General features: G+C 38.2%; 1 protein-coding gene across 3 annotated transcripts in view; it reads left to right on the top strand.

Moving 5' to 3' along the window:
- CDH8 (cadherin 8) overlaps positions 1-15,838 on the top strand; it is a 390,268-nt gene that overhangs the window by 126,824 nt on the left and 247,606 nt on the right. For all 3 annotated transcript variants that reach the window (XM_015443035.4, XM_045382372.3, XM_005592125.5), the window contains exon 3: positions 2,671-2,965. In XM_015443035.4, the coding sequence (XP_015298521.1) occupies positions 2,671-2,965 (295 nt within the window). The remainder of the gene's footprint in view (positions 1-2,670; positions 2,966-15,838) is intronic.

The following is a 15,838-nucleotide window of genomic DNA, read 5'->3' as shown; positions in this document are numbered from 1 at the left end:
GATACAAATAATAGGATGAAATAAATGAACATTCGTATATACAATATTCTGTTCTGAGATTATCATTGGCCCCAGGATCTGGATTTTACTTAGATAAGCTGAAAGTAAAATTTCTGAAAGCAAGAGGAAGTATATACCTCATTTTTTAAAAAGTGCTATATGTTTAAAAGCTATTTTTGAAGGGAGTCTTGAGAATTTGCTTTCACTTACATTGGAACTGGGATTATCACAGTGTTTTCAGATAGTTGCATATGACCGAATATGACATGAAGGAAAAATGGACACTTAATAGTGCCTCTTCTCTGTTTTAATAATTTTCAGATAGCTGGATGGTCTCAGTTTCTAAAATCAATTCTGCACATAGATGCTTTATCCCTGTCTTCTAGGCAAAGTAACTGAAACACAAATAAATGAGTGAATTTCTTCACTCATTTCTCTAACTATATAGTTCATATAGTTAGAGAAACTATATAATTAGAGAAACCGGAATCTTAGCTTTGTGTTTTGTTCTTTCAAAAACCTATGCTTCGCCGGGCACAGGGGCTCACGCCTGTAATCCCAGCACTTTGGGAGGCTGAGGTGGATGAATCACAAGGTCAGGAGATCGAGACCACAGTGAAACCCCGTCTCTACTAAAAATACAAAAAATTAGCCAGGCGCCTTGGCGGGTGCCTGTAGTCCCAGCTACTCAGGAGGCTGAGTCAGGAGAATGGCGTGAACCCGGGAGGCGGAGCTTGCAGTGAGCTGAGATCGCACCACTGCACTCCAGCCTGGGCGACAGAGCAAGACTCTGTCTCAAAAACAACAACAACAACAACAACAAAAAACCAAACCGAAAAAACCGATGCTTCTTTTTTATCATTAGTTACTTCCCTTAGTTATTTTTAAACACAAGGGAGCATTAAAAAATAAAATTGTAATACCATTTAATAATCAGAGGCTATTGGTAATTAGAAGAAAATATGGCACAAATAAGTTTTAACATAAATAATAATGACACGAAATGCAATAGTTTGTTAATTAACAAAATTTTGTGGGCAAAAATATACATAGTGATCCCTTCTGTGTCTCAAGAACTCTTTGTATGTGAATGGAAACTTCCATGAAGTATATATTATTCAAATTTTTTAATAAAAATGCTAATGGAAATATTAAAATGCACATAAATTAAAATGATCATAAATTAGGATTAATATCACATTAATGAATTATAATCCCACATTCATTAAGATAAAGTGGCATTTCAATATTTGTTCATGCTAATACATTTTATACAATAAATGAAAGGGATACATTTTGAGAATCAATAAATATTTGATTTAATTGTATGCTTTAACTTTAAAAAATATGCAAAGGTAAAGTAGGAGATCTAGATGCATTTGGAATCTTTGTTACTATTTTATGTCTTTTTTATAAGCCTTTCTTTTCACTTATTGAAGGGCTTAATACAATTTAAATTGTCGAAGAAAGTGAAAGAGGCTGTTCTGAATAAAGGGAATCCCAAGAGAACACAGCGTCTTTTGAATTTCTAGGCGTTTCTTTCCACAAGACAGTTTTTTTTTGGAACAACTGTTTGAAATCTCAGCTGGAACTATATTGGCAATTAAGTAATTGAATTAAACTGAAAATATGTACGTTGAAGTAGTACATTGTAATGGACTTGTCTTTTAAAAATTCAAATCCCCAAATATATATATTATTATTTTATTTTATGTTAATTTTTTTTTTTAAAAACAGGAGACACACCATGTATAATATCAGAATACTCCTGTCTCCTGCTTGAGAGAAAATTGTCAGAACCTTAAAACCAGGGATTCTGTTTTCCCTGGTACCTACCACAGTGTTTTAGGCAGAGTATTTGCCTGACACACAAATTCAGTAAATATTCATTGCTATGACCAAAAATGGATTTGGGTTCATGGTGAAAAGTTGTCATTTTCTGGGGTGTTCCATTTCTGGAAAAGGTACTCCTATATTCTGGCCTCAGTGTTCTTCTCTATAAAATGGGAATGATTTTCCTGGACTAGAAGAATTGTCCAAACTAAAGGAAAAAAGGCTTTCAAAAATGTAATATCTTAATATCAGTCAATATATTAGAATTACTTTTGTTTGTATAAATATCACAGGCAGATCTGAATTGAATTCTGAATCTACCTCACTTGAGTCTGTCAAATGTCAACCTTGGAGAGGTAAATATGTGCCTTGTTCAGCATCAGTTTTCTCATGTTTCATATGAAACACTCTTAACCCAGTTTTTTAAATAAAAAGGAAATGATTATATGAGAAGTGATTCACCTAGTACTGGGCATACAGATATTGACCCATAAAAGGTAACTAATCATAATAATTTAAATAAATGTAATAGATTGAAAATAAAACATATAGTTTTGTATTTTTCTCCTTGACCTTTTTATCGTTCTAAAAGCATGTTGTTTTGTACTAAACAGGCCAGAGTACTTTTTAAGGACTGCTCTAACTTATTTAGGTGAATTTCATTATATTTTATTCTTAATTGATATCCGCACAGCTGCATACACTTTGTACAGCTGCTATTAGCAGAAATTGATGATGTTGTGTAAAAAGAACCAACTTAATATTCAAAAAGGAGGTAGTTAAAAAACTAACTTTTCAGGTTGCTCCATCACTAACTAACGCCATTTTTCATTTTAGCTACACACAGACCTGGATCCTGGGAGCAAAAAAATCAAGTATATCCTATCAGGTGATGGAGCTGGGACCATCTTTCAAATAAATGATGTAACTGGAGATATCCATGCTATAAAAAGACTTGACCGGGAGGAGAAGGCTGAGTATACCCTAACAGCTCAAGCAGTGGATTGGGAGACAAGCAAACCTCTGGAGCCTCCGTCTGAATTTATTATTAAAGTTCAAGACATCAATGACAACGCACCAGAGTTTCTTAATGGACCCTATCATGCTACTGTACCAGAAATGTCCATTTTGGGTATGTATGCTTCCAATTTCACAGACCTATTAAAAGTCATCTTTAAAATAGCTCCTGGCATCAAGGATCATGTATTGCTGAATAAAAGACATTTATTACCGCCTTATCTCTAATTTGCATTTCCAAATTCCCCTTTTTGGCCTAAGTTCCGCAGCTCAGTAGCTTTGGTCCCTTAGTAATAGGAACTGACGGAAGAGCAAGTTTATTAAAATAGCTTTCCTTACATGACAATACTTCAATAGGCTGAATTTGTATTCCTCTCATAGACTTGTAGTTTGAGTATTGTTACTGAGGCGGATTTATCAAGATTTGTTCTAACATGCCAAGCTAATCCTGTTGATATTTGCTTGATGTTTAATTATTTGTTTGTGTATATTCACATGCAGATGCAGCACACAGAGAAATAGAAAGCCATCTAGGCCTGTCGTCAGCCAGATACTAGGTTGCTCTGGTGGTTTGTGTCTAGGGTGGATTAGGCAGTCACGATTACCAAGGGCCTCTGTATTTGTGTCCATCTTAACATTTTTTAGGAGTGACTGCTAGTACCATTGACCCACTCTCAATTTTTCTGAGCCATTGAAGAACCCATTACATATTACAGAGCAATCTGTATTTCAAACATGATTTTATTCTTGTTTCTTCCTCTTTGGATCTGCTTATCTACCCATAAACCTGGCCTTGATGATAAGAAACCCCTCAACCTAGACATTCTATAATAAAAGGAAGGATTTTAGAGCTTTTCCTTGTATGATAAAAGTAGTAGGCAGAATCTAAAGTTCAAAGTATAAGATTACAAAAGCCATTTTTTAAAAATGTGTAATGCATATACAAGTTTGTTTCAAATTGCATTTAAGACAGCCTATAAGGATGCACGCTATGTAGTAAAGTCACATAGGTTTGAAGCAGATGAACAAGATAAAACAAATAAACACAGGTAGAGATAAATTGGAAGCCAGAATTTGGTGAATACGGACATGTATATTCATTATTTAAAGCCCCCAAATTTAGGATTAAAGGAACTGCGAGAAAAAATAAAAAAGGAAATCTGATCAAGAACCCTGTTCACAAGTTTTATAAAATCAAATTGCTCAAGAAAATTCCAAATAAATAAAGATATGAACACCAGAGGAAGTATACAGACATACAGTGTCTTCAATAACATCTTCACTTTAGACTCAAATAAAGGCCAAGTATTGATTATGGTTTCCAAGGCTAAATTGGGTGACCATTATCAGGTATAGCACAGAATGTCCTTACCTCCCAAATGTGGTCCTGATATTTTAATTTAGCAATCCAGTGACATACTCGTGTGTGTGTGTGTGTGTGTGTGTGTGCGTGTGTGTGTGTGTGTCTTTATAACATTCCTGATGGAAATTAGTTGGAATTTAAATTTCAAATAAAGAAAAATCTTTTGTAGAATAAATGACTTAATTTGCAAGTAAGTTATTCTCATGCATTTCTGAGAAAGAGAATATCCTAGTTGCTCTCCTTGACTTGATGTGTTTTATGTTTGAATGACTTTCTCTTATTTTGTCGTGTACTCTTTAAGGTTATTTTGTTCCTCAGAGTTCTTTTTTCTTCCCCATACTACCTTGTGCTATCCCTCTTCCTCTTTCTCACCCTTCTCCATTAGTTCTCCTCCTTCATCTTCTCCTCCTCGTGTTTCTTCTTCTCTTTATCCCCTTGCCATCTCCTTTTCTCTCTCCTTCCCTCCATTGTCTTTCACGGTCACCCCTGTATCTTCAGCCGTTTGTTTAATGTGGCTGGCTGTAAAAATTATATGCCTTGCCCCATTGTTCTGCTTAAGCTGTTAATCTACATTGTCAATTGCTTTATGAACATTATCATCTGGATATTTCAAAGGCAACTCAAATTTCGCATTAAAAATCAAACTATGTACGTGGATAAAGCTGGAAACCATCATCCTCAGCAAACTAACACAGGAACAGAAACCCAAACATCGTATGTTCTCACTCATAGTGGGAGTTGAACAATGAGAACACATGGACACAGGGAAGGGAATATCACACACCAGGGCCTGTCAGGTTGTGGGGACCTAGGGGAGGAATAGCACTGGGATAAATACCTAATGTAGATGACTGATTGATGGGTGCAGCAAACCACCATAGCACATGTATACCTATGTAACAAATCTGCACATTCTGCACATGTATCCCAGAACTTAAAGTATAATTTTAAGAAATACATAGAAAAAAATGACTGGATAGAATATCCCAGAATGACATTGTAGTCACTTTTGGGTAGAAAAAAAAATCAAACTTAATTCCTTTCATGAAATTTTTTTTTTGTCTGTTTTCTGACTTCTTTGACTTTATCAATGAGTCCAATGCACTCTAAAATCTCATGTAAAACATGCAAGTGATACTGTTGAATCTGTTTTTACTCATTAAGCCTCACCAGTAGCCTGTCCATTTAATCCCTAATTCCAGCCACTACTGACTGCTGTGTAATCTTGATGCATCATCCCATCCCTTTCTTTTGACCACTCTCCAAAATCATATCTTAATGACCCTCACTGGATTATTGATGATCTCAGAAATTTTCCAAATAGCGTGCTGGATTCCAACCATGTTATTTCTTAGCTGACATACGTATTTATCCCAGAGGAAAAAATATCCCTTACATTTTATTGGTGTTCAGCTACTTACCCAGGGGGACTTTTCATGGTCTGGCTTCATTTCATTCTTTTCTTACCTACCTACAGTATGACTTGGGTCATATCGTATTGCTGACTTTGGTTGGCAGCAAATCACAAGTGATTTCAGGTCTTCATTTGTTCCTCATATATTTCTTCTGCCAAGACTCCACTTTATCTACCTCTTGTGAAAGGAGCTCTATTTTTTTTTTCCTTCTTATCAAAATTACTTATTTTACTTATTTATTTATTTATTTTGAGATGGAGTCTCATTCTGTTTCCCAGGCTGGAGTGCAATGGCACGATCTCTGCTCACTGCAAACTCCGCCTCCCTGGTTCACACAATTCTCCTGCTTCAGCCTCCTGAGTAGCTAGGATTACAAGAACACGTCACTATGCCTGACTAATTTTTGTATTTTAAGTGGAGACGTGGTTTCACCATGTTGGTCAGGCTGGTCTTGAACTCCTGACCTCGTGATCTGCCCCCTTCAGCTTCCCAAAGTGCTAGGATTAGAGTTGTGAACCACTGTGCCCGGCCCAAAATTGTTTCTTTATGGCTGGCTGGAATGACACTTTTCCTAGGAAAACTTCTGTGTTTTTCACTCAGAAAGTTATCTTTCTACCATCACCACCCCCACACACACATAAAAAACACATAAACAAGCAAAAACACCTCCATCTTTTCACTTCGTTTGGCTTCTGACTTACAAACAGGAACTGAGAAACACTATATATATTTTTCTCTTTTTTTCATGTTGTTTGGTCGTTTCATTTAGGCCGGATGACTTTCTAATTCATCCTTTCATGTAGATTAGAGTAAGATGGTTTTAATGAATGATTGCTGCCCACAAAACATACAGCACACTTTATCTTAATTGTTAATAAACGTCGAATAGAGAAGCTGTTATTTTTGCCTCATTATGATTTTACATCTTCATGCCAAGCCTATATCTATTGATTGTAAGTGTGTCAGAGGCTCTCTTTTCTGTGTATGTAAGTCATGTGTCTGATTAATATGTTGAGAAAGAAAACTGCAGAAACATCTGCAAACATCAAGTCCATTTTCAGATAAGAAAAGGATTTAAAATATATTACTAGCAGCCAGCATGGTGAAACCCTGTCCCTACTAAAAATACAAAAATTAGCTCGGTGTGGTGGCGTGTGCCTGTAATCCTAGCTACTCGGGAGGCTGAGACAGGGGATTTGCTTGAACCTGGCAGGTGGAGGTTGCAGTGAGCGGAGATTGTGCCACTGCACTCCAGCCTGGGTGACAGTGTGAGACTCTGTCTCAAAAAAATAAATAAATACATAAATATGTATATAAAATTAGCTATATAATGAAGTGCCTATGTCCACTTGTAAATACATACATACTTGTATATATCTCTCCATCTAAAATGTTTTTGCTAATAGACATTTAAATAATCCACACTAACATATATATATTGTATATAGAATTCATACAGTTACGTATGTTGTATATGATACATATATAAAGATATATATGATACATATAATATATAAAGATATGTGATACATATATATAAAGATATATGATACATATATAAAGAGATATAAAGATATATGATACATATATAAAGAGATATAAAGATATACATATATATGATACATATATAAGGATATTTTATATACATATATGTATATATATTTTTAGCCTGTGACATGTCTTCCAAAAACCACAGGGGATGTGCTGAAGTTTCCGGTGTGAGTTTGAATCCTGGTTCTGTCCCTTATTATCAGGTTGACTATGAAGTTTAGGGAGGTTAAATTATTGCCATTTTCTTTAGCTACAAAGCAAGGATAATAATTTTTATGTTGCTTTCATTGTGTGGGACTTGCATGACAAAGTACAATGTAAAGGTATGCCAAAAAGTAAATAAGTGTTCCACAATTGGTTGTTGTTTATGGCTTTAAAATTATTTTTATTAACCTGTTTCCCACCTTACCTTTGGACCTTTCTTTATATATCGATTTGATTCATTGGATGTCTAGTGTCTGTGTGATTACAACCTCTCTGGCTAAAGGAAGCAGAGGCGGCTGCACTATTTTATTGTGAAGTGTGAATTATTCCCTTCATTTCTCATGAAGGTGAATATCTGAAAGAAGGTCAGCTACTATCTCTTTTTTCTCCCCCTTACCACTGTTCTTCCTTAGCTTGTCTCTTCCCTCCCCTCCTTCCTTCTTTCATTTTTCTCCTTTGCTGTGCCAGAAATGCCATCACGTGCACCTGTATGCCCCGAGGAATGCCAGCAAATGCTGAGGGATTTCATTGTGCGGAAAGTGAAGAATACAATTCTAATTGAGAAATTTACCAATATTAAATTGAAATGAATGTGATGTTCAAGAACTGTCTTCCAGTTGACAGGCTGTCAAGACAAAACACACATATATATTTGCCCAAATGGCAGCCAAATTATTTTAGAAATATCTTATTTGGAAGCTGGAGACACAGTTCTTTTTTATTCTACTGTGAATTTCATGACTTGATGAGAATTCAGTTTTGTAGCAATACTGCATAAATAGAGGTATGTGAGCTTGTCTGATTTTAACTGTGGATCCCAAACTAGCGTTGCTGAAGTTGGTTTTTCAATGCAAATGCTCTACCTTTAGTAAGTTCTAGACATTTTAAATATATATTTTGATTGTTTTTGTGTATTGGGGTCAAGTGTATTTTAATCCTGATTGTTCCCTAAACCTGAGTTTGAGTAAAACGAAGTTTTTGTTTGACTTTGACTTAGATTTGCAGGTTATTTGGCTCCAAATCTGACTTCTTGTGTAAATGGCATAACCCATCTAAGCCTGACTTTCTCTGTCTCTATAATGTATATAATAATCCCTGCCCCAAAAGTATGTTTGGAGGAATTCAATAATTATATTTAGCGTGTTACCTACTTGGCTTTTAGTTTCTTCACAACCATTCGTTTGTGACTTACTTCTACCAGTATGATTCAATAAATTGCCTGTATAATATGCATACATTGGTTAAGGAAAAATTGCTTGACAAGATCTAACTTTATATTTCAAAATGCATATGTTGGAATGAATCCTATTTTACTCAAAAGCGTATTAGTGAAGGTTGAAATAAAGGGATGAGAAAGAGAGTAGTGTTTAAGTTGGTAGACATTATTGCATTTGTCGTGTGCACAGATATATAAAACATGACATTTGGGGTATTCTTAGTTTTCTCTGAGGTCCAGGGCTCCTGTAATGATGACCAATAAGTATTGAGAAGTTACTATATGCCAGAAGCTGTGTTAAATGCTTCTAATATACACAACAATACTATTATGTTAATATCGATATTAGTTTTTCTATTCATTATTTTTCATCAGAAAATTAGGGAAAATACTACATAATATAAAGTCAGATATTAAGTGGTTGAACTGAAATTTAAAACCAGACATCTGGTTCTACCTCCCATGGGCTTAACCAGTATGCTCTACTGATCTTTGATTATATCTCTAGATAATTCTGTTTATAAGAGCATTATGATTCTGCAGCATATTTATAGTAGTTAATGTTTTTCCAAGGTGGAAGAACTCTTGAGGTCAGCCTACTTTGCAAATTAAATTGAAGTACTGAGAGGAGAATTGGATAGGAAGTTTGAGAGAGGTATTATATACTTTTCTTTTTTTTTTTTTTAATTTATTTATTATTATTATACTTTAAGTTGTAGGGTACATGTGCATAACGTGCAGGTTTGTTACATATGTATACTTGTGCCATGTTGGTGTGCTGCACCCATCAACTCGTCATTTACATCAGGTATAACTCCCAGTGCAATCCCTCCCCCCTCCCCCCTCCCCATGATAGGCCCCGGTGTGTGATGTTCCCCTTCCTGAGTCCAAGTCATCTCATTGTTCAGTTCCCACCTATGAGTGAGAACATGCGGTGTTTGGTTTTCTGTTCTTCTGATAGTTTGCTAAGAATGATGGTTTCCAGCCGCATCCATGTCCCTACAAAGGACACAAACTCATCCTTTTTGATGGCTGCATAGTATTCCATGGTGTATATGTGCCACATTTTCTTAATCCAATCTGTCACTGATGGACATTTGGGTTGATTCCAAGTCTTTGCTATTGTGAATAGTGCTGCAATAAACATACGTGTGCATGTGTCTTTATACCAGCATAATTTATAATCCTTTGGGTATATACCCAGTAATGGGATGGCTGGGTCATATGGTACATCTAGTTCTAGATCCTTGAGGAATCGCCATACTGTTTTCCATAATGGTTGAACTAGTTTACAATCCCACCAACAGTGTAAAAGTGTTCCTGTTTCTCCACATCCTCTCCAGCACCTGTTGTTTCCTGACTTTTTAATGATCGCCATTCTAACTGGTGTGAGATGGTATCTCATTGTGGTTTTGATTTGCATTTCTCTGATGGCCAGTGATGATGAGCATTTTTTCATGTGTCTGTTGGCTGTATGAATGTCTTCTTTTGAGAAATGTCTGTTCATATCCTTTGCCCAATTTTTGATGGGGTTGTTTGTTGTTTTCTTGTAAATTTGTTTGAGTTCTTTGTAGGTTCTGGATATGAGCCCTTTGTCAGATGAGTAGATTGCAAAAATTTTCTCCCATTCTGTAGGTTGCCTGTTCACTCTGATGGTAGTTTCTTTTGCTGTGCAGAAGCTCTTTAGTTTAATGAGATCCCGTTTGTCAATTTTGGCTTTTGCTGCCGTTGCTTTTGGTGTTTTAGACATGAAGTCTTTGCCCGTGCCTATGTCCTGAATGGTACTACCTAGGTTTTCCTCTAGGATTTTTATGGTATTAGGTCTAACATTTAAGTCTCTAATCCATCTTGAATTAATTTTCGTATAAGGAGTAAGGAAAGGATCCAGTTTCAGCTTTCTACTTATGGCTAGCCAATTTTCCCAGCACCATTTATTAAATAGGGAATCCTTTCCCCATTTCTTGTTTCTCTCAGGTTTGTCAAAGATCAGATGGCTGTAGATGTGTGGTATTATTTCTGAGGACTCTGTTCTGTTCCATTGGTCTATATCTCTGTTTTGGTACCAGTACCATGCTGTTTTGGTTACTGTAGCCTTGTAGTATAGTTTGAAGTCAGGTAGCGTGATGCCTCCAGCTTTGTTCTTTTGACTTAGGATTGTCTTGGAGATGCGGGCTCTTTTTTGGTTCCATATGAACTTTAAAGCAGTTTTTTCCAATTCTGTGAAGAAACTCATTGGTAGCTTGATGGGGATGGCATTGAATCTATAAATTACCTTGGGCAGTATGGCCATTTTCACGATATTGATTCTTCCTATCCATGAGCATGGTATGTTCTTCCATTTGTTTGTGTCCTCTTTTATTTCACTGAGCAGTGGTTTGTAGTTCTCCTTGAAGAGGTCCTTTACATCCCTTGTAAGTTGGATTCCTAGGTATTTGATTCTCTTTGAAGCAATTGTGAATGGAAGTTCATTCCTGATTTGGCTCTCTGTTTGTCTGTTACTGGTGTATAAGAATGCTTGTGATTTTTGCACATTAATTTTGTATCCTGAGACTTTGCTGAAGTTGCTTATCAGCTTAAGGAGATTTTGGGCTGAGACAATGGGGTTTTCTAAATATACAATCATGTCATCTGCAAACAGGGACAATTTGACTTCTTCTTTTCCTAACTGAATACCCTTGATTTCTTTCTCTTGCCTAATTGCCCTAGCCAGAACTTCCAACACTATGTTGAATAGGAGTGGTGAGAGAGGGCATCCCTGTCTTGTGCCAGTTTTCAAAGGGAATTTTTCCAGTTTTTGCCCATTCAGTATGATATTGGCTGTGGGTCTGTCATAAATAGCTCTTATGATTTTGAGGTACGTTCCATCAATACCGAATTTATTGAGCGTTTTTAGCATGAAGGGCTGTTGAATTTTGTCAAAAGCCTTTTCTGCATCTATTGAGATAATCATGTGGTTCTTGTCTTTGGTTCTGTTTATATGCTGGATTATGTTTATTGATTTGCGAATGTTGAACCAGCCTTGCATCCCAGGGATGAAGCCCACTTGATCATGGTGGATAAGCTTTTTGATGTGTTGCTGAATCCGGTTTGCCAGTATTTTATTGAGGATTTTTGCATCGATGTTCATCAGGGATATTGGTCTAAAATTCTCTTTTTTTGTTGTGTCTCTGCCAGGCTTTGGTATCAGGATGATGTTGGCCTCATAAAATGAGTTAGGGAGGATTCCCTCTTTTTCTATTGATTGGAATAGTTTCAGAAGGAATGGTACCAACTCCTCCTTGTACCTCTGGTAGAATTCAGCTGTGAATCCATCTGGTCCTGGACTTTTTTTGGTTGGTAGGCTATTAATTATTGCCTCAATTTCAGAGCCTGCTATTGGTCTATTCAGGGATTCAACTTCTTCCTGGTTTAGTCTTGGAAGAGTGTAAGTGTCCAGGAAATTATCCATTTCTTCTAGATTTTCCAGTTTATTTGCGTAGAGGTGTTTATAGTATTCTCTGATGGTAGTTTGTATTTCTGTGGGGTCGGTGGTGATATCCCCTTTATCATTTTTAATTGCGTCGATTTGATTCTTCTCTCTTTTCTTCTTTATTAGTCTTGCTAGTGGTCTGTCAATTTTGTTGATCTTTTCAAAAAACCAACTCCTGGATTCATTGATTTTTTGGAGAGTTTTTTGTGTCTCTATCTCCTTCAGTTCTGCTCTGATCTTAGTTATTTCTAGCCTTCTGCTAGCTTTCGAATGTGTTTGCTCTTGCTTCTCTAGTTCTTTTAATTGCAATGTTAGAGTGTCAATTTTAGATCTTTCCTGCTTTCTCTTGTGGGCATTTAGTGCTATAAATTTCCCTCTACACACTGCTTTAAATGTGTCCCAGAGATTCTGGTATGTTGTATCTTTGTTCTCATTGGTTTCAAAGAACATCTTTATTTCTGCCTTCATTTCGTTATGTACCCAGTAGTCATTCAGGAGCAGGTTGTTCAGTTTCCATGTAGTTGAGCGGTTTTGATTGAGTTTCTCAGTCCTGAGTTCTAGTTTGATTGCACTGTGGTCTGAGAGACAGTTTGTTATAATTTCTGTTCTTGTACATTTGCTGAGGAGTGCTTTACTTCCAATTACGTGGTCGATTTTGGAGTAAGTACGATGTGGTGCTGAGAAGAATGTATATTCTGTTGATTTGGGGTGGAGAGTTCTATAGATGTCTATTAGGTCTGCTTGCTGCAGAGATGAGTTCAATTCCTGGATATCCTTGTTAACTTTCTGTCTCGTTGATCTGTCTAATGGTGACAGTGGAGTGTTGAAGTCTCCCATTATTATTGTATTGGAGTCTAAGTCTCTTTGTAAGTCTCTAAGGACTTGCTTTATGAATCTGGGTGCTCCTGTATTGGGTGCATATATATTTAGGATAGTTAGCTCTTCCTGTTGAATTGATCCCTTTACCATTATGTAATGGCCTTCTTTGTCTCTTTTGATCTTTGATGGTTTAAAGTCTGTTTTATCAGAGACTAGTATTGCAACCCCCGCTTATTTTTGTTCTCCATTTGCTTGGTAAATCTTCCTCCATCCCTTTATTTTGAGCCTATGTACGTCTCTGCGTGTGAGATGGGTCTCCTGAATACAGCAGACTGATGGGTCTTGACTCTTTATCCAGTTTGCCAGTCTGTGTCTTTTAATTGGACCATTTAGTCCATTTACATTTAAGGTTAAGACTGTTTTTTTTTTTTTTTTTGAGACGGAGTCTCGCTGTGTCGCCCAGGCTGGAGTACAGTGGCCGGATCTCAGCTCACCGCAAGCCCCACCTCCCAGGTTTACGCCATTCTCCTGCCTCAGCCTCCCGAGTAGCTGGGACTACAGGCGCCCGCCACCTCGCCCGGCTAGTTTTTTGTATTTTTTAGTAGAGACGGGGTTTCACCGTGTTCGCCAGGATGGTCTCGATCTCCTGACCTTGTGATCCGCCCGTCTCGGCCTCCCAAAGTGCTGGGATTACAGGCTTGAGTCACCGCGCCCGGCCAACGTTAAGATTGTTATGTGTGAACTTGATCCTGCCATTATGATATTAACTGGTTATTTTGCTTGTTAGTTGATGCAGTTTCTTCCTAGCCTTGATGGTCTTTACATTTTGGCATGTTTTTGCAATGGCTGGTACCAGTTGTTCCTTTCCATGTTGAGTGCTTCCTTCAGGGTCTCTTGTAAGGCAGGCCTAGTGGTGACAAAATCTCTAAGCATTTGCTTATCTGTAAAGGATTTTATTTCTCCTTCACTTATGAAACTTAGTTTGGCTGGATATGAAATTCTGGGTTTAAAATTCTTTTCTTTAAGAATGTTGAATATTGGCCCCCACTCTCTTCTGGCTTGGAGAGTTTCTGCTGAGAGATCTGCTGTTAGTCTGATGGGCTTCCCTTTGTGGGTAACCCGACCTTTCTCTCTGGCTGCCCTTAAGACTTTTTCCTTCATTTCAACTTTGGTGAATCTGGCAATTATGTGTCTTGGAGTTGCTCTTCTCGAGGAGTATCTTTGTGGCGTTCTCTGTATTTCCTGGATTTGAATGTTGGCCTGCCCTACTAGGTTGGGGAAGTTCTCCTGGATGATATCCTGAAGAGTGTTTTCCAACTTGGTTCCATTTTCCCCCTCACTTTCAGGCACCCCAATCAGACGTAGATTTGGTCTTTTTACATAATCCCATACTTCTTGCAGGCTTTGTTCATTTCTTTTTCTTCTTTGTTCTTTTGGTTTCTCTTCTCGCTTCATTTCATTCATTTGATCCTCAATCGCAGATACTCTTTCTTCCAGTTGATCGAGTCGGTTACTGAAGCTTGTGCATTTGTCACGTATTTCTCGTGTCATGGTTTTCATCTGTTTCATTTCGTTTATGACCTTCTCTGCATTAATTACTCTAGCCATCAATTCTTCCACTTTTTTTTCAAGATTTTTAGTTTCTTTGCTCTGGGTACATAATTCCTCCTTTAGCTCTGAGAAATTTGATGGACTGAAGCCTTCTTCTCTCATCTCGTCAAAGTCATTCTCCATCCAGCTTTGATCCGTTGCTGGCGATGAGCTGCGCTCCTTTGCCGGGGGAGATATGCTCTTATTTTTTGAATTTCCAGCTTTTCTGCCCTGCTTTTTCCCCATCTTTGTGGTTTTATCTGCCTCTGGTCTTTGATGATGGTGATGTACTGATGGGGTTTTGGTGTAGGTGTCCTTCCTGTTTGATAGTTTTCCTTCTAACAGTCAGGACCCTCAGCTGTAGGTCTGTTGGAGATTGCTTGAGGTCCACTCCAGACCCTGTTTGCCTGGGTATCAGCAGCAGAGGCTGCAGAAGATAGAATATTTCTGAACAGCGAGTGTACCTGTCTGATTCTTGCTTTGGAAGCTTCCTCTCAGGGGTGTACTCCACCCTGTGAGGTGTGGGGTGTCAGACTGCCCCTAGTTGGGGATGTCTCCCAGTTAGGCTACTCAGGGGTCAGGGACCCACTTGAGCAGGGAGTCTGTCCCTTCTCAGATCTCAACCTCCGTGTTGGGAGATCCACTGCTCTCTTCAAAGCTGTCAGACAGAGTCGTTTGCATCTGCTGAGGTTTCGGCTGTGTTTGTTATTGTTTACTGTGCCTTGTCCTGAGAGGTGGAGTCTACAGAGACAGGCAGGTTTCCTTGAGCTGCTGTGAGCTCCACCCAGTTCGAGCTTCCCAGCAGCTTTGTTTACCTACTTAAGCCTCAGCAATGGCGGGCGCCCCTCCCCCAGCCTCGCTCCTGCCTTGCCGGTAGATCACAGACTGCTGTGCTAGCAATGAGGGAGGCTCCGTGGGTGTGGGACCCTCCCGACCAGGTGTGGGATATGATCTCCTGGTGTGCCTGTTTGCTTAAAGCGCAGTATTGGGGTGGGAGTTACCCGATTTTCCAGGTGTTGTGTGTCTCAGTTCCCCTGGCTAGGAAAAGGGATTCCCTTCCCCCTTGCGCTTCCCAGGTGAGGCAATGCCTCGCCCTGCTTCAGCTCTCGCTGGTCGGGCTGCAGCAGCTGACCAGCACCGATCGTCCGGCACTCCCCAGTGAGATGAACCCAGTACCTCAGTTGAAAATGCAGAAATCACCGGTCTTCTGTGTCACTCGCGCTGGGAGTTGGAGACTGGAGCTGTTCCTATTCAGCCTTCTTGCTCCGCCCCCCCCCCCCCTTATATACTTTTCAATACAGGAAGATGAGCACTTAAAAAATGTCGGAATTATACATCACATAGAAATTAAAATAACAATA

This window comes from Macaca fascicularis, chromosome 20 (genome assembly GCF_037993035.2).
Source record: "Macaca fascicularis isolate 582-1 chromosome 20, T2T-MFA8v1.1".
Taxonomy (NCBI): Eukaryota; Metazoa; Chordata; class Mammalia; order Primates; family Cercopithecidae; genus Macaca; species Macaca fascicularis.
This window is presented reverse-complemented; position numbering and strand designations above follow the sequence as displayed.